Here is an 18,669-nt window from a genome sequence, read left to right on the forward strand (position 1 = left end):
TAAGAATCATTTACTTTATTATAGAATTTCGTATCTTCAGTTTCAAAACCTACTCATTTTAAGACAAATGATTGCTTTGTACTAATCAGAGTCTAAGAAAGGGATCTAATTTAAATAGACTGTCTAAAATTCCAAGGCCTGTTTAAAAAAATTTCTAGGCAGTGTAGCAGTAATATTTTTGAGGGATTGATCATGGCAGATGTGATTAGTTTGAACCATAGTTAAACAGTGCCCAGTAAAACAATGACATTGGTTATCTAGGAAATCTAAATAAAATTTGAATGACAAAATACATGATAAAAATGATGTGATGTTTTTATTATATGTATTTTATTAAATTATTTAAAGTCTTTTTACCATGAGTTAAATCTATAAAGACAAATAATGTATCAGCGTCAGGAATATACTATGCAAAGAAAAGATCATGACTAATTACAGATGTTAAATGATAGCCAATTATTCCAGGCTTTTAAATAATAGTTTCACTTCACTTCACCATGATACTGTGCTGGGTCATTAGTTATGTATTAATTATATAACTCCAGTAAGTATAAAAGTATTTTAATACCATATCCCATAATAAATATCCTGTTATTACTCTTTAAGTACAAGCACAAAAATATACTTTTATGTGGATTAAAAGATAAAGTATAAAATTTCTGCTCTGTGTATTTCAGGTTGGTAAAACAAAACCACCATGTAGATACATAGATTAAAAACCTAATCACCAAGTCTTTGACATGGCAGAATCTGATGGTGATATTAGGCAAAGACATATGAATGTGCCATAAAACACATGCAACAAAGCTCATACAAAATAGAAATTAGCTGCAAAGAATAGGAGTATATACACATATATTGTAGAAGCACTAGGATGATTGACCAAAGTGAGGTGTGTTTTATCAAGAGAAAAGCTAATAAAATGGAAGCTATCATTACAACAAGTTTTTAAAACATCACTGGTTATCAATCCCACATGGGGACTAAAATCTCTTTAAATTTTAAATCTCTTTTGTTCTGTTATCTAGACAACTGGGAAAAGAATACATCTATACTATATAGTCAGAGCAGGTAACAGGATACTAATTTTAAACAACAGAAAGTAAGACTGAGATCGACTGTAATTACTTTGGATAGGCTAAAAGTAGATAGTCTCTGTAAATAGAAATCCATATTATCCATTTATTTTTTCAGAATTCTATTTTAAACCTACTAAAGCTAAACTGACTGGTCAGAAGCTTTCATTAATTGTCTCTGACATCCAGGTAAACCAAAGCATATGAACAGGCCATGGTTTTTGAGTTCTTATTACAGCCTCAATTATGTGTTAGTCAACTCAAGCAACCATTATGTACTCAATAATAGGTATGACACAGTTAAGAACATCAGCAACACTATAAGCAGGCAGGCACAGGCAACCTGCTTATACTTATTTTTTTCTGGTGTTAACATTCTTAAAAAGCATGGAAAGTAGAAACTTATGTCTTCCTCATTAAACCTTAGAGTAGCACTCTACTAGATATCTTTACCTCTGTTCATAACCGTGCAGAGTAACACTGTCTTGAGAAATGACAGCACAGTATCTTACATGGAAAGGAAATGTAGGATGCCATAGTGGGAATGAATTTCTAATTGCCAGTGATTATTGTGAATATAACAATATTTTCCTGAACATTAAAGTCTTCTGTGGAGGGTAGCTACAGTTAAAAAAAGGGGGAGGGGCGGAGCTTGTCTTGAAACTTTAAAATTGCATTGGTGTGTATGATAATGTAACAAAGTACACAAAAGAAAAAAATTTTTAATTGTTTAAAAAAAAACAAACATTAAGGGAAGCCGCTGATCCTTAGGAAGACACGAGGTTGCCTATAGTGAAGCATTTATAGAGTCCGATGCATCTACAAAACTGGTTACAATCACTAGCTCAGCAAACCCTTGTGAGGTAAGTGTATTATTATCTGTGGTTCATAAATGAAAAAGCTGAGGCACTGACTAAGTCACTTGCCTAACGAGAATGAGTCAACGTCAAGAGTCATAGTTGACCTGGCCTAACGACTCCTGACGGTCAGTCCAGGGCTTAGTCAGCGGGGGCCGGAGTGGCTTCCCTGGCTGGCACCTGGACTTGGGCGGTTTCCGTTCACGTTAAAGCAGAACAGTGGAAGCGAGAGGACACAACTTGCAAATCATTTTTACTTCCACGCAAGATTTAACCCTGAAGTCTTAATTTCAGGAGTTGGAACAGGAAAAGCTGTCGGGTGCACTCCCCCTCCCCCAACCTGTGGCAAGTGGGTACTGTGGGCGGTTCCGCCACCCCCTTTCGCAGTGATGGCAATGAGTGACCACCAGTGTTAGCGGAGCCAAGGGACCGAGGAGGGCTGACTGCTCAAACAACTATTCTCCAACGCCAACTCTTTTTAAAACTAAGAGAAAATGGTGAGAAGTCAAAAGAAAATTAAATAAACACACAGGCAACTCGTCCTAGGACCTCAGTTAAGCAAATGAAGCCTTATTGAGCGTGCTGAGCCTTCGGTTCCCAACCTTCCGGGGAAGATGGGAGGACAGGGCGACAAACGGCACAGTAGGCATGCCTGGCAGTAAGTGCGACAGCATCTATCCAGGCGGAAGAGCAGAGGACTGAAAACCACCCTGCAGAACGCAAGTGTCCCCCGCGCCGAGAAGCGGGAACCGTACCCATCGACCACGTGACCGGTTCTTTTTTTTTTTTTTAAACTTCTTTGCCTAAAAGAAAAAAAAAAAGGGGGAACGGGAGAGACTTCACTTCCCAGAAGCCTCTCGTTAAACACGCAGCCGCAGTCTTGCGCAGGCGCCGCCAGGGCCAAACGGACACGTCCGTCACGTGAACAGTAGCCGGCCAATCCGGTTTGAATCCCCTTTTTTTCCTCTCACCACCCCCCTTCAGGAGCGGTTGTGCGATCAGATCGATCTAAGATGGCGACTGTGGAACCGGTGAGTATTGCCTTTGGCCCCCACCCCCACTGGTCCCCGCGCTCTGTCTCCCTTCGGACTGGGGGACCCCGCGGGACGGCGTTCCCGGCGCGCATGCTACCCCTTGCCGCCCCCTCCCCCTCTTCTTGGGCCTGACCTCCCCGCGGACAACTGGGGGCGCCCCGGAGGTTGGCCGCTACGGCGTGTGGAGCACACGTTCTGGTGGGGCCCGAGAGCTCGGGGAGAGGAGTGGGGGAGGGGCGGCGCCTCCGGCGGAGCCTTAAGACCACGAGGATGGAGGGTGTTCGGGGCCCTGGGCTAGGGTTGTGAGAATTGTGTTTTCGGGATAGGAGGGCGCGGGGCCGGCTCCTAGCAGGCATCGGGATCCGCAGGGAGGGTGGGCGGCGAGCCGGCCAGGAATGAGATGGAGGAGGGCGCCCCGGGGCAACCTTTCCCTCTCTCCCTCCCGAGCCTCTCTATAGCCCAGGGACTCGGGTGCGGCGCGCGTGCCGGGGTTCCTTAGATCGGTGGGCCGGGAGGCCGGTGGGCTCGCGTTGCCAGAGGGTGGGTTGGGCGGGAGTGGTGCCGCGGCACGCGCGTAGAAGCTTCGACCTCGCCGAGGGGAGCCGAGAGGGGCGAGCGCATGTTACTCCAGCGCCTCGGAGAGTTGCCGGGGTTGGCGGCAGGGGAGGCGAGAAAGGTTTGGGGTGGGGAGGGGAACCCCGTGCCGCGCGGTAAACCTCTGAGAGGAGGATGAAAGTGGGGGGGGGTTAGAAGGGGGACCACATTGTCCTCGCCCCTCCGTGCTCGAGACCGGGCTGTCATGGAGGAGGGAAGGGGGAGGAGCGAGGCCTACGGAGAGCTGCTGCCGGTCTGGTTGCCGGCCGGACCAGCTGCATTTCACACGCGCCTGTCTTCATTCATTCATCCTTCCGCGCTGTGCGCACGCCTCAGAGAATGCGTCTGGGTCTAGATCCGTCTGTTCTACCGAGTCTTTATCGTCTGGAAGATTTCACAGACGCAGTTTATTGGAAATAGAAACTTAACTTTTCGAGTTCATTTTTCATTTGATTTTATCCGTTCTACTGGCTTCCCTCCCAATTTAGGTACCATCTTAGACTTCTCTGAAGCAAGTTGATCCCAGAGCACAAAGTTGATTGTTACCGCTCAAAGGAGAGAGTATCTTTGTCATAGTTTGGTTTTGCCTGCACTGGCTCACTGAAACTTCTAGGCCTATGTTGCCGTTTTAGGAATGTCGCATCTAAGTGATAATTTAGAGGCGTAATACATTCACCAGAAAACCTTTGATACTCTGGAACCAATTCCAGACCTTCGTTGCCAGATGTTTTCGTGTATCTTTAATGGTAGTTTGTGATTTTGATAATGGCTTCCCAATTTGCTTTGACTCTTTAAAGATTTCTATAACTACTTTGAAAACTAGGTATAGAAAGGTCTGTAGAATACACAAATGCTTATTTTTCATTACATTGATGTAAACTATCCTTAGCTTCCTGCCAGAGTTAAAGGCAGAAAGCTTGGTTATTTCTTCTTTTATTGGTACCAGTATGTGTTTATTTTCCTGGAAATTAGATTGATTACAGAACTCTCTTTAAGTTGCTGATACAATTAACTGATTTTTAGAACATTGATGTTAAATAGCTAAACGATAAATGTGTAAACTTTAACTTAAAACCCTTTAATGGGTTCTGGTATTACTTACAACTGATCAACTCTCTTGCCCTCTGTACTAGCATCAGTTAAAAGCATTACAGCTGGTAATAAGGGCAAGGCTAAACCCTCTAAACAAAACAATAATGTATTCTCTGAAGTTTCAGTAACATTTAGGTCCTTTGGGTTTTGCAAAGCTATGCTGTTTTGTTTCAAAAGCAGGGAGCAAAACCACAAAGTGTTGAAGGAGTGTTTTAGTTTTTAGTGTTTATTTATAGCCCCTGATATGTTTAGGAGTTTGTACCAGGTGCTCTTGAAGATACAAATTATATAAAATGGGATTTTATACCTTGTTCAGTGTAAACTTTTAGAAGCTTAATTTCTAATGATCCTGGTCAGTGATACAGTATAGTATTCCTTCTAGTTGCTGACCCTTGGGAGATTTGAATACTGCATTTAAATTTGGGGAGTAGGGAACCTAAAAATCTGGTTTGTGAAAGTCGAAAGCCAGATTGAAACTATGGTAGTTTGAGGATGCTTGTAAAATACTTTAAAGAGTTCATTTTTAGTGTAAAAAATGCGATTTTTTTTTTTTTAATGTACCCTTGTCCACAGATTAGTCATTTAGAATTCTTTTTCGCAATTTTAAATAGTCGGATTTTTTTTTTTTAAGCAGCTGATTAGTATTTGTTGCAATTGAAGTATCCCTGTAAAGCCTACAAAAAAGTGTGTTTATTCATTGCTATTTCAGTTAGCTTGTGAGTTTCCTTATTCCTTTTTTGCTGGGCATAATCATAAGCACCTAAAGAGTCATAAGTTTTTCCTGCTTGTCCCACCTTGGTAGACATTCAGGGAATTTTTGTCTCTGAAATAATGTAAAATATCAGTCACTGTCAATTTGATATTATGTGATTATCAAGCGTGTGCGTGTGAGATCAGTTAAATTAAGATGTGTCTTAGACGGAATCTAAAAAACATGATAAAAATGAACTTACTTTAAAAACAAGAATGGACTCGCAGACACAGAATTCTAACAAATTTATGGTTACCAAAGGGGAAAGGGAGGAGGAAGGGATAAATTAGGAATTTGGGATTAACAGAAACCCATGATATATAAAACAGAGCACAGGGACCTGCTTTATAACGCAGGGAAAACTATATTTGGTACCTTATAATAACTATAATGAAAAAGAAGGTTAATATATATGTGTGTGTGTGTATTTAAAACTTTGCCAGTATACCTCAAATTAGCACAACTTTGTAAATCAATGATACTTAAAAAAACACCCAGGACAGAACACATGGACACACAAAAGGATACTGAATGATACTAAATTTGTTAAGCAGGTTGATAGGCAAATTGGAACCATTTATCTTAACAGGTACTGTGGGAAAATTTTGAACAATACTCTCCTGTTACTCTTGGCATTTGAATTGTGGCCAGTTCAGAATTAGAGCTTGTGAGTAGATCAAAGTTAGATTTAATACCAGTTGATAAAAATGGCAGGCCATCTTGCCTCCATTGGGACATTGTTTTGGTAGCTTTTATCTTCATTCTGTTTTCTTCATTATTGGGTTGTTTTTTGACTTGTAATTCTTTTAAAGATAAGAGATTTTTATTTCTTTAGTTAAACTGAAGGTATGTAATTTTACTTGCTTTTACATTGTGTTTTTTCAACTTTTTTAACATAGGTGGAATCCACTTGGACAGTCAGCTAATCTAATGTTTCCTTTTTTATCCCTTAGAAACATGTTTTGCAGAGAGTTTATAAAAAGTAAATCTTAAATTCATGTGACAAATATGTTATATAATGCGATGTTTTTTGCTAAACAAAGACTATTGACAAGCAGATCTTGCATATTAATACGCGTGTTTTTGCTTTAAGAAAACATAGTGTTATCAGAGTTCATTCATCAGCCAAAGAAATTTGGTTCTAGTGTTTATATTTTACATTTTACTTTTTTACTCTGAATTAATATTATGCCTAATTATTTGACTTAGAGCAGTCCAGCTTAGAAACATAGTTTGTACTCCAGAGTTTCAGAGAATAAAATATTTAATGAATTATGTAACCATAATCCAGTTTGGATAGAAAATTCTACACAAAAATTTTTTTAAGTATCCTATTTAATTTATATAAGATTAAGAATATAGAAGTACCTGCAGTCCTGGATGTAACAAGGAACCTGTGAAGTAGTAGTTATAGCAGTGGTAATTTCTTCCTTTCCTTCTCTGCTTCTATTAGAAATTTTCTTGCTGTTTTGGAGTTGCTCCATCTTTGTCATCGAGAATTTTTTGAGAAGTGGAAATGAGCCTGAATTACAGTCTAATTTTAATATCTGTGTGACCTTGAAATTTCTAAGGCTAGCTGAAAAATGGGAATAAGATACGGTGATTTTGATTTTCAAATACAATATTCAGAGATGACAATTCGTCAGTTACGAAGAACTAGATAAAGTTAATATTCCATTGATGTGCTGCATGCAGGTGCATTCATGCATGGGTATGCTTACCTTTTCCTCTCTTTGCTAGGAGATTCACATAACTGACTTTATTTTTATCTTTTCTTTGCCATTATTCAGAAATACAAAACTTATTACTCATAACTGATACTCTTCTCTTTACAGTAAAAATCAGTAGTGTTCTCTTTAAAAGTTCCTATATGTGTCTAGAGAAAAAAGATGACTTTTGTCTCTTAAGTACTATGTAGTCATTTCTAGTCTCTTACTTCTAGAACCTGAGAATGTGATCAGAAAAATAAGATTTTTTTTCCCCAGTTGGAACTTTTGATACATTTTCATAGAAACAATGGGAAGCTGTAGTTTTTGCGCACTGTGTTCACTAAGAGTCTGGAATTATAACAGATCTAACCAGCTTTGCATTTCCTGGGCTACAGATTTAAAGTTCTAAGCAACTGACTTAATAGAAATGTTCTTTTAAATAATAGTCTGTAATAGTGAATTTTAACTTAAGCAGTCTTTATAGCTTAATAATAGTTAACACAGCACTTACTGTATGTCAGGCATCTTACTAAGTGCTTTACATGTATTCATTGAATTTTTTAGCAGCCTTATGAGGTAGGTATTATTCTTATTTCACAGATAAGGAAACCAAGGCACAGAGAGATGAAGTAACTTTGTGTGACTAACTTCCCCAAGATCGCACAGCTAATAAGTGGTGGGGTGGAGTTCAAACTAAGGCAGCCAAGTTCCAGAGTGTGTTAAACATGACACTGTCTTTCCAACAGGCATGTAATGCGTGTTCCTTGTGTGACTTGGAAAGATTAATTTGATAAACTTAATAGATATTTTGCTACAGCTCTAAAAGAAAATATGTGGACTTTTTTAGTTTCTGTTGTACTACAGTGTTTGCTGATATCCAAAGTAAAAAATCTTAAGGAAATAGCAAAGTGTCCAAAGTCTGAGGACTAAACAAGTTAGTTATACTGTTCATTCTTCAGTAAATGGTCTAGGACTTTGTGGGTTGATTTCTAAAGAAAGTGAATGATCTCTTCCCTTCTCCCCCTTCTCATTTGATTTCTGGACCTTGTCAATTCAAATGATTTGACAGGTAAAATATTTTGCTAGTTGAAACAGTATAGTAAAATTTTTTAAAAATTTGCAAATATGAAATCTGTTCTCAGCTACCTTTGTACTTTAGTAATTTTGGTGAAAGGTCTGCCATTTGAAAAAGTTTCAGTTATAATATGTCACTCATCTTAAAAGCTGAATTATTTGGCGGAGGTGGTAATATGACTAAGATTTCTCTGAGTAATCTTTGCAGCAAATTCTTTGCAGTAATCTATAAAGCTAAAATTTCTTTAGTTATGTATTTTAAACTTGTTACTGTAAAATGCTGTGCTTATTATGACAGTCAATAAGAATTTAGTATTTATGTGAACTAAATTGTTATAAAAAATTCTTATGGGGTTTTCCATGGGTCATCTTAGGATAACAGTTTATGTAACCACAAAGTCTGATAACTTAAAGTATTAACTAAGGCAAGAAATACTTCAGTAGAGAGAAAATACACATCTTTTTCTTGTACTTTTAAAAAAATTTTAATGTTGTGGGATAAATACTTTTTATTGGTGAGACATTCACATTTCAAGTAACTAAAAAAAAAATTTCTGCCAGGGTCACTGAGTTCCTAAGTGAGAGCGCTGGAACTCAAACCCAGGTTCTGTCTACAGGCTTTATTACTACACTTAGAAAAACTAAAATTCAACCAATACTCAGAAGTCCAACTCTTTACCTTTAAGAAAAACTCTTACCTTAAGGATAGAATGCCTCATAGTTCGCACACAAACATAAAATCAAATCTGAAAGGATGTATGGGTGGTGGCATGATGGGATTATGAGTGATACAATTTATTTTTTTGTTTTGAACTTGTACAACTTGTATTCTCAAACAGTATTAGTAAAATCACGCTTGGATCTTAATTTTTAATGTTATTTTAGGTTTTTTAATTACTTTTTCCTTAAAGGTGATGGATCCTTTTACCAGTCTGCTGGAGCCTGTGACCTCATTATCAGAATACTGTTTTTAAATGCATTAAATAAAATATTAATACTTAGGATTACAAAGGAAAATAATTGAAGTACAGTAAGGATTAAAACTGTTAACATGAAACATTAAGGATGCTGCCTGGCACAGGCCAAGTCCTATCTTACTGGTGTGAGATATCTCCTGTTCTTTCCAACCACCTAGTTCTCTCCAAAGCATTCAGATGTTAACTGGCTTTTTTGAGGATTCTTCTGAAAAAATGCTGTCCAGGAGAACTTTCTGTGACGATCAAAAGTTCTGTATTTGTGCTTCTAATACAGTAGCCACTAGCTGCACTGTTGAGCCCTTGAAATAAAACTAATCCAACAAAGAAATGATTTTTAAACTTTAAATGTAATTTTTAATTACTTGTAATTTAATTCCATATGTAGTAAATGGATACTGAATTGGACAGTGGCTCTAGAATCTAGATATATCCTGGTATATACAAACACATATTGTGTTACAACTTTGTAAGGAATAACTGGATACAACAAATGCCAGTTTCATTGGGCAAGTTATTGTTTAATTTTATTCTAGGAAGACATCTTTCTAATTTTTTTCTATATTCAACTTGCAAAGATAATTATTTGGTCTTGACAAATTGTCATATGACCTTGTTTTGCTGTTTAAGAAAATGTGTGTGTGAATAGCCAGTTGTTGTTTACATTGTCCACAAATCAATTTTTGTACAAAAGAGTGTACAATGAGGTTTGCTCAGGCTGTTCCTATCCAGATGGATCACTTCTAGGGGCAACCAGCATGGTCAGTTCTTATCTTTCTGTGGAGATTTGTATATTCAGTGTCCCTCCCACCCTCAGCACGGATTTCCATCCAAGGATTCAGTCAACTGGTCAAATTTTGGAGGGCTCTCTGTGCTGTGCCATTTTATTTAAGGGACTTGAACATCTGTAGATTTTGGTATCTTAGGGGGTCCTGGAACCAATCTGCCACAGATACTGAAGGAGATATATATATATACACACACACACTATATTATATGTATACACAAGCAAATGTGATATTGGAAATGTGGGGCTCCACTTATGTATGGATTTTTTAATTTCACTAAATGCATTCTGTGATACTACATGATCTGCAGTTGTTTGAGTCCGCAAATGCCAGGTTTTGGATGAGAAGGGCTGACTGTAAAGTTGTGTGTGGATTTTTGACTGTATAGGGTCGGTACCCCTAACCTCTACATTGTTGAAGGATCAACTGTATATCCTTTACAAAAAATAAGTAGTAGCCAACTCCATACACTATTTTGGCCTCTTGTGTTTTTAACTTATTATGTCTTTTAGAGCATTTCATATCAACAATCAAGTTTTCATTTTTTTTTTCTGATGATATATATTACATGGTTTGATCTTAAAACATATTATTTATATATTGATGAACACTTCCTGGGGTCCAATTAAGGCATATCAGTATATCAAAGTGTATAATCCTGAATTGATTATAAGAGGGAATGTGATTGTTAATCTGGGGATGAATTATAGTACCATTTGTGTTTATTGGTTTGGCTGTGTTATCCATACCTAAATTTAAAGAAAGATCGGGGAAGTGAAGTGAAGTCGCTTAGTCGTGTCTGACTCTTTGCGACCCCATGGACTGTAACCTACCACACTGCTCCGTCCATGGGATTTTCCAGGAAAGAGTACTGGAGTGGGTTGCTATTTCCTTCTCCAGAGGATCTTCCCAACCCAGGGATTGAACCTGGGTCTCCTGCATTGTAGGCAGATGCTTTACCATCTGAGCCACCAGGGTTAACTACTGTGATTATTTGAGAAAGGCAATAGAAAATTCAAAGGTGTAGAAGATTGTTAGTTATGCCCCCTAAAGAATCATACCTCCCTGTATCCATGTAGCCATACTTTTGAGTAGTCTACAGCTCCCCTCCTGTCATACACACACATCCTTTACCTCCCACCCTACTTCACATCCCCAGTTTAGCCATGTAACTTACTTTGGAATTCCAACCATTTGCTAGTTAAGTGCTATGATGAATAACTCTTACCTGTATTCTATACATGAGGTGGTATATCTGTAGGGTGAATGTTTTGTCAACAAATTGAAAATTTAAAAACTCCTCTGATAAAGCACTTTTGTTACTGTAGTTGGCTATCAGGCTACAATTTTTTTCTTTTTAGAATTCCTTTCTAACTGAGATATTTATATGTAGAAAAAATATACATGTGTCTGTAAGTTTTAGAGTAATAAACTGAAGACCCGTCATGTAAGACATCATCAGTGCTTCAGCTTTTTACTCCATGGTCACATTTTCATTTCTTTGCCTCCTTACCTATTCACTATCCTGACTTTCATGTTAATCATTTCCTTGATTTTTTTGAACAGTCTAATTATCTTTAGAGTTTAATATCCAGTCTGTGTATCTTTCAGCTGTTTTAATTTTGAAAAACTAAAAACTTAGATGATGTATAAGGAAAGCGCAGTATTGCTACTGTAGTTGAACACACCTTCTGGGTTAATAGCTTGGTTTCAACTTCCTGAAATTTCCACTAGAGCTCCTCTTGGGAAAACCAATGGGTAAGATTATGTTCTGTGAAACACAGGACTCTATGGTTACCTGGTGGGGCTGTGAAATGGGCCAGGCAGAGAACCTTCAGTTAAGAAAGAAGTCTCTTGGAATGAGTTGTTCTGTATTTAAGAATAGGTTAACTTTGGTGTCAAATTCCTAGCTGTTCCAGGGAGTAGGGCACAAAAGAGGGGGAAAGGAGCTTTGTTAGCCTATGTTTAAGTTGAGTTAAGTGTATATAAACACCCAGGCCAGACACATGTCAATCTGTTTTTTAATAGAAGGTAGCATAGTAAGCCCTTTGGTCATAACAGATGCAAAATGAATGTAGCCTGAATCGCACTGCTCCAGTCTAGACTGTTGTTCTCTATATCTGGTGCACACCTGTCTTGCTTGGATCCCTCTTGACTATGTTCCTGATTTGTTCTCGTGACTTCTGTGTTGCACCCCTCTGTTTGCTGTATCTCTTTTCTTCCTCTGATTATGGTTGGTTGTTTCACTATGGTGGATCACATCTTCCAGAAAATTTTTGAGAAAAGGTGCACGAGAAAGATTTTTGACACCATGCGTATTGAACATGTAGTTTGGCTGGGTGTAGTCTTTTGTTCAGAATTTTTAAGTCCCATGGTCATTTTCTCTCATAATTGTTAATTCAGGAATTATTCTGATGACTTTTTTTTTTTAACGTGACTAGTTCCCTTTCCATTCCCCAGAAATTTGTCGAGTTTCCTTGTCCCCATTTCACAGTGACATACTTTAGTATGAATATTATCTGTTGTGCTGGGTACTCATTGAACTTTTTAAATATAGTAACTCTTATCCATATATAGCAAATATATCCATCTCTTCTGAGAGATCTATTGGTGATTTTCCTATCCGTTTTTCTCTTTGAAACAGTTAATTATATATTGGAGTCACTAGTTCACTGAGTCGTTCATGTCTGCATGCTCTGACATGCTCTTGTGTGCTCTCTAAATTAAATATAAATTTTGCTCTCGTTTCCCATCTCTTTTTTGTTTTGTTTTCTGTGTGTGCTAAGTTGCTTCAGTTGTGTCCAACTCTTTGTGACCCCATGTACTGTAGCCTGCGAGGTTCCTCTGTCCATGGGATTCTCCAGGCAAGAATACTGGAGTGGGTTGCCATTTCCTTCTCCAGGGCATCTTCCCGACCCAAGAATCAAACCTCAGTCTCCTGCATCGCATGTGGATTCTTTACCATCTGAGCCACCAGGGAAGCCCTGAAATGGAAGTAGAGGCATAAAACATAAGAGACTCTAATCCTTACTCATAATATAAGTGAAATCTGAATTAAAACTACACTGAGATACCGCTTCCCTGGTGGCTCAGAGGTTAAAGCGTCTGCCTGGAATGTGGGAGACCTGCGTTCAATCCCTGAGTTGGGAAGATCCCCTGGAGAAGGAAATGGCAACCCACTCCAGTACCCTTGCCTGGAGAATCCCATGGAAGGAGGAGCCTGGTAGGCTACAGTCTATGGGGTCGCAAAGAGTCAGACACGACTGAGCGATTTCACTTTCTGAAATATAATTTTTATTGTACCCATATATCCAGTCTGGTGATAGTGGGTTGCCATGCCTCTCCTCCAAGGGATCTTCCCAATCCAGCAATTGAAACTGCATCTGTTGTGTCTCCTGCATTGGCAGGCAGGTTCTTTACCACTTCAAACCTTTTCTGTCTCATAATTTAAATTTCCAGATGTTCTCTGTCTCTCTGATCTTCTGAATGCTCATTTTCATAGCTTCCTGGAATAATTGTATGCTTTTGAATTGAATAACTTTTGGAGGACGTATATAGGTACATATTTTTAAAGGCATGATCTATCCCTGACTATTTTCTCCGAGTTGCTTTTTTTCTTTTTATTCTTGAACTCATGGCAGCAGTCCTGGGGACCTGGAGTGGTTGGGTGGGGCTGGGGATGGAGCTGCTGCTACTGCTAAGTCGCTTCAGTTGTGTCCGACTCTGTGCGACCCCACAGACGGCAGCCCACCAGGCTCTCCGTCCCTGGGATTCTCCAGGCAAGAACACTGGAGTGGGTTGCCATTTCCTTCTATAATGCATGAAAGTGAAAAGTGAAAGTGAAGTCGCTCAGTCGTGTCCGACTCCTAGCGACCCCATGGACTGCAGCCTACCAGGCCCCTCTGTCCATGGGATTTTCCAGTCAAGAGTACTGGAGTGGGTTGTCATTGCCTTCTCCAGTGGGGATGGAGAGACCTAGTTATTTCCGAAACAGCTTTCACTGGATTCTTTTTATTTATTTATTTTTGGCTATGCTGGGTCTTTGTTGCTGCACATGGGCTTTCTCTAGTTGTGATAAGTGGGGGCTGCTCCTTGTTGTGGGGTGCAGGCTACTCATTGAGATGACTTCTCTTGTGGAGTACAGGCTCTAGGCCCACAGGCTTCAGTAGTTGGGGTACAGTTGCCACGCGGCATGTGGGATCTCCCCGGACCAGGGATTGAACTGGTGTTCATTTGTTGCAAGGTAGATTCTTAACCATTGGACCACCAGGGAAGCCCTCTCCAAATTCTTTTTAATTTACTCCCTTCACTCCAAGTTATAAAGGTGCTGCCAGGAGACTTTAAGGTGTATACTGATAGTTACCACTTGTCCATCTACATTCCACTTTTCTTTCTTTTTTTTTTCCTCCTGCTCTCCCCATGATTGTGGACCTTCTTTTTTTTTTTTTTTAATTCACTGTAGTTTTAGTGCAGTTTTGACTGGGAACAAAATTAGAATCGTTTATTTATGCAAACATTTAAGTGCCTATCATGTGCCATGCACTCTTGAGTGCTTAACCCAGCTCTCCCTTAACCTACGAGATACTGGATTACTGAATAGAAGAGAAATAAAGAACTAATACTTACTGTGACATTTAAAAAGTAACTTGTTGCATTCTGATTATAGAATATAATGTTAACAATTTTTCTATATAAGTAGGCCAAAAATGCCAGGAATAATAACAAACCTAGGAAGTTCTTTGCAGCAATCATATGCTCAAATACCAGAGTCTTTAAGTGCCTAGAAATTATAAATCCTAACAGTTTGCAGGATTCATAAATCAAGTGAGAAATACAGTAGAGGACTTTAGTAAGTGAAGAATCATAATTTGCTTTTCAAAGAGTTACTGTTGGAAAGATGTTGTTTTTTTCCTAAAGTTGATGTGTACATTCCATATAAACTGAATCAAAATATTTGCTAGTGCAGTGGAAGCTACACTTGATGTTGGGGTTCACAAGCTGGCCTTAGGGCTGCTTTTTTGTGTGGCCTGCTAAGAATGGTTTTTATTTCACAAGATTGTAAAACAAAACAATGAAGAAGTGATCAGATTCCCAGCCTAAAATATTTATTCTCTGGCCATTTAAAGAAAAAGTTTGTAAGTTTATTTGAAAGAATAAACAAATGAAAATGGCATTAAATTTTTGAAAAGGAGGAGAAAAGGGGAAAGAAGAATGTCCCCTGCAAGGAGAAAAAAAACATTCAACAAAGGTACTTTTAAGAATGTGATGTTGGTGCAAGTGGGGACTGACATTTCTGGAGCAGACTGAGCAGTCCAGAAGTAGACACTACATATATTTGGGCTTCAATATTAATTTTGTCATAATAAATTTGGAACATTTAGATATGTATGAAGAAAAAAATCATCTGCAATCCTAACAATGTGTTTTCTGGTTTACTTGTTTGTGGACTCTTCCTCCCGCCCTGCCCACCATGTCTCCCTTTGTGCCTTTTCCTATTCCTTTGACTTTTTTTAGAGCAATTTTAAGTTCACTACAAAATTGAAAGGAATGTCCAAAGGGTTCTGACATACATCCTGCCCCAACATGCACAGTCTCCCGTGCAATCAACATTCCACACCAGAATGGTACGTTTGTTAACACTGGATGAACCTACATTGACACATCATTAGTACCTGAAGACTGTAGTTGACATCAGGATTCACTCTTATTGTTGCACATTCTGTAGGTTTGGACACTTGACATAACCCATTTATCATTATAGTTTCATACAAATTGTTTCACTGCCTAAAAGTCTTCTGTTTATCCCTCCCTCCTCCACAACCCTTAGCAACTACAAATCTTTTTACTATCCTTTGTCTTTCCCAGAAATGTGATTGTTATCATATAGTTGTTAAACTGTACGTACCCTTTAAGGATCCTTTCACTTAGTAGTATGCATTTAAGATTCCTCCATGTCTTTTCACAGCTTGATAGCTTATTTTCTTATTGTAGAATAATATTCTATTGTCTGGAGGTATCACAATATATTTAGGACTTGTTAAATTAAAAAAGTGGCTCCCAGCCCCCTAAAAGTAAAATTCTCTGTTTATTCAGTCCTGAAATCTTTTTCCGCATTTATGTTAGCATTTTAAAATGATTTTTCGAAACTAGTTCATATATCATAAACACTGATTTATCTGTTACCTTTGGTTGTATCTTTTTTGACTCTACTTTTGCTTGCTAATATAAAATATATAAAGCTCCTATTATCCTGAGAGTTCCTTTGAATAAATACAGAATTTAAAGTATAACTGGGTTAAAGATTATAGATGTTTTTATATTTGGAAGTTTGGGTAGTTCATTAAGTGAAAGGATATAACCAAACTCTCTAAACCTGGGGACATTTGAAACAGTGACTGTAGTACCTTGTTTTTTAATTTTTAAAGAAATACAGGTTGACTTCTTTGGAAAGATGATTCAGATACTCAGAGAATAAAAGGATAAATGTAATATTCTTATTAAAACCATAGTTTTAGTAAGAAATTTTAACGTTGAAATTTAAAATTTTAACATTTAGCATTCAGTTCAGTCGCTCAGTCGAGTCCGACTCTTTGCGACCCCATGGACTGCAGCACCCCAGGCCTCCCTGTCCATCACCAACTCCTGGAGTTTACACAAAGCTATACCCCCTTGCTATTTAGCATTATAGAACTTAAAATTAACGCATGGAATTTAAAAAGAATTCAACTGCTTGTTTAACTGTGACATGTTAAAATTGATTATTTAAACTAACAGTTAATCAGTATTGTTACATTTGAGTAATGCTTTTCAAATTAAAAGAAATAAACTTTTAAAAAAATCTTTTTACTTATTTTTTGCTGTGCTGGATCTTCATTGCTGTATGCGGGCTTTCTCTAGTTGCAGCTTGTGAGGGCTCCTTTCTAGTTGGCAGTGCTCAGGCTTTCCCTTGCAGTGGCTCCTCTTATTCTAGGGCGTGCATACTCGGGCTCAGTAGCTGTAGCTCATGGTCTCTAGAGCATGGGCTCTCAGTACTTGTGGCACATGGGCTTAGTTGCCCCATGAGATGTGAAATCTCCCCAGACTAGAGATAGAACCTGTGTCTACTGTCTTGGCAGGTGGATCCCCAGGGATGTCCAGGAATAAAGTTTAAAAGAAGCAGCAGTTAAATTCTTTACACTGTTTGCCTTTCAAATTATAATTATAAAACTTTAAAGAATGAATGAAATATAAATTATTACATTACTGGAACCAATATAATTTTGTGCAGTGTAGGTGCTTGTCCTAACATTTTAATATTACTGATTTATTTGAAACACTAATTTTTACTTTTATATAATGTTCAGCTTACATAAATTTCTCCATAGCTATTTTTAAATTAGTCTTGAATTGGAAGATTGGTATTGACATATACACTACTATGTATAAACTAGGTAACTAGTGAGAAACTACTGGATAGCACAGGAAATTCACTGCTCTTTGACAACTTGATTGGGAAGGAAATCCGAAAGAGAGAGGATATATATGTATATGTGTAGCTGATTCTGCTTATATTATACATATATCCCTTCTTTTTTAGACAGATTTTATTTTCTTGGGCTCCAAAATCACTGTGGATGGTGACTGCAGCCATAAAATTAAAAAGATGCTTGCTGTTGGAAGGAAAGCTATAACAAACCTAGAGAGCATGTTAAAAAGCAAAGACACCACTTTGCTTTCAGATTCGTATAGTCAAAGCCATGGTTTTCCCAGTAGTCGTGTATGGATATGAGACTTGGATCATAGTGAAGGTTGAAAGTGAAAGTCGCTCAGTCACGTCCAACTCTTTGTGACAGTCATGGAATTCTCCAGGCCAGAATACTAGGGTGGATAGAGCTTCTCCAGGAGAGCTTCCCAACCCAGGGATTGAACCCAGGTCTCCCGCTTTGCAGGCAGGTTACCAGCTGAGCTTCCAGGGAAGCCCTGAAGGCTGAATGCTGAAGAATTGATGCTTTTGAATTGTGCTGGAGAAGACTCTTGAGAGTCCTTTGGACTGCAAGGAGATCAAACCAGTCAATCCTAAAAGAAATCAACCCTGAATATTTATTGGAAGGACTGATGCTGAACTTCAATACTGAGGCCACCTGATGTAAAGAGCTGACTCATTTGGAAAAGATCCTGATGCTAAGAAAGATTGAAGGCAAAAGAAGAGAGAGACAAAGAATGAGATGGTTAGATGGCATCACTGACTCAATAGACATGAGTTTGAACAAACTCAAGGAGATCGTGAAGGACAAGGAAGCCTGGCATGCTGCAGTTCATGGGGTTGCAAAAAATCAGACATGACTTAGCGACTGAATAACACAACTATAGTTGATTCACTTTGGTTTACAGCAGAACATTGTTTTATATTCCAATAAAAACTAAAAAGAATATTTGAGTCTTCTGGTTGCCTTTGGTTTAAGTAGCATTAACATTTAAATTTTATTATTAACCTTATTCTAGATCATACATGTTTGTTATTTCTTTAGTCTCTACCACACTTTCTGAATTGGTAGACTTGTCCAAGATGTGCAGAATAATTTGGTTGACAAATATTAATGCTATTTTAAAAATTAGTTTATTTTAAATGGCTACAAGTCTTTCTAGTTTTAAAAATTAGGTTCTAGAAGATCAGAAATTCAAGTAGGACCTATAGGAATTATTTTATGTTAGTAAAATGTCATTAGATGTAGCTTGCTGAC

At 38.2% G+C, this 18,669-nt stretch overlaps 1 protein-coding gene across 1 annotated transcript in view; it reads left to right on the plus strand.

The window, feature by feature from the left end:
- Window positions 1-2,841: 2,841 nt before the first annotated feature.
- Window positions 2,842-18,669, plus strand: part of EIF4E (eukaryotic translation initiation factor 4E) — a 40,923-nt gene continuing 25,095 nt past the window's right edge. Inside the window, exon 1 of the mRNA XM_005898806.3 lies at window positions 2,842-2,964. Within this exon, the coding sequence (XP_005898868.1) occupies window positions 2,947-2,964 (18 nt within the window). The 5' untranslated portion in view covers window positions 2,842-2,946. The remainder of the gene's footprint in view (window positions 2,965-18,669) is intronic.

This window comes from Bos mutus, chromosome 6 (genome assembly GCF_027580195.1).
Source record: "Bos mutus isolate GX-2022 chromosome 6, NWIPB_WYAK_1.1, whole genome shotgun sequence".
In the NCBI taxonomy this organism is placed as follows: domain Eukaryota; kingdom Metazoa; phylum Chordata; class Mammalia; order Artiodactyla; family Bovidae; genus Bos; species Bos mutus.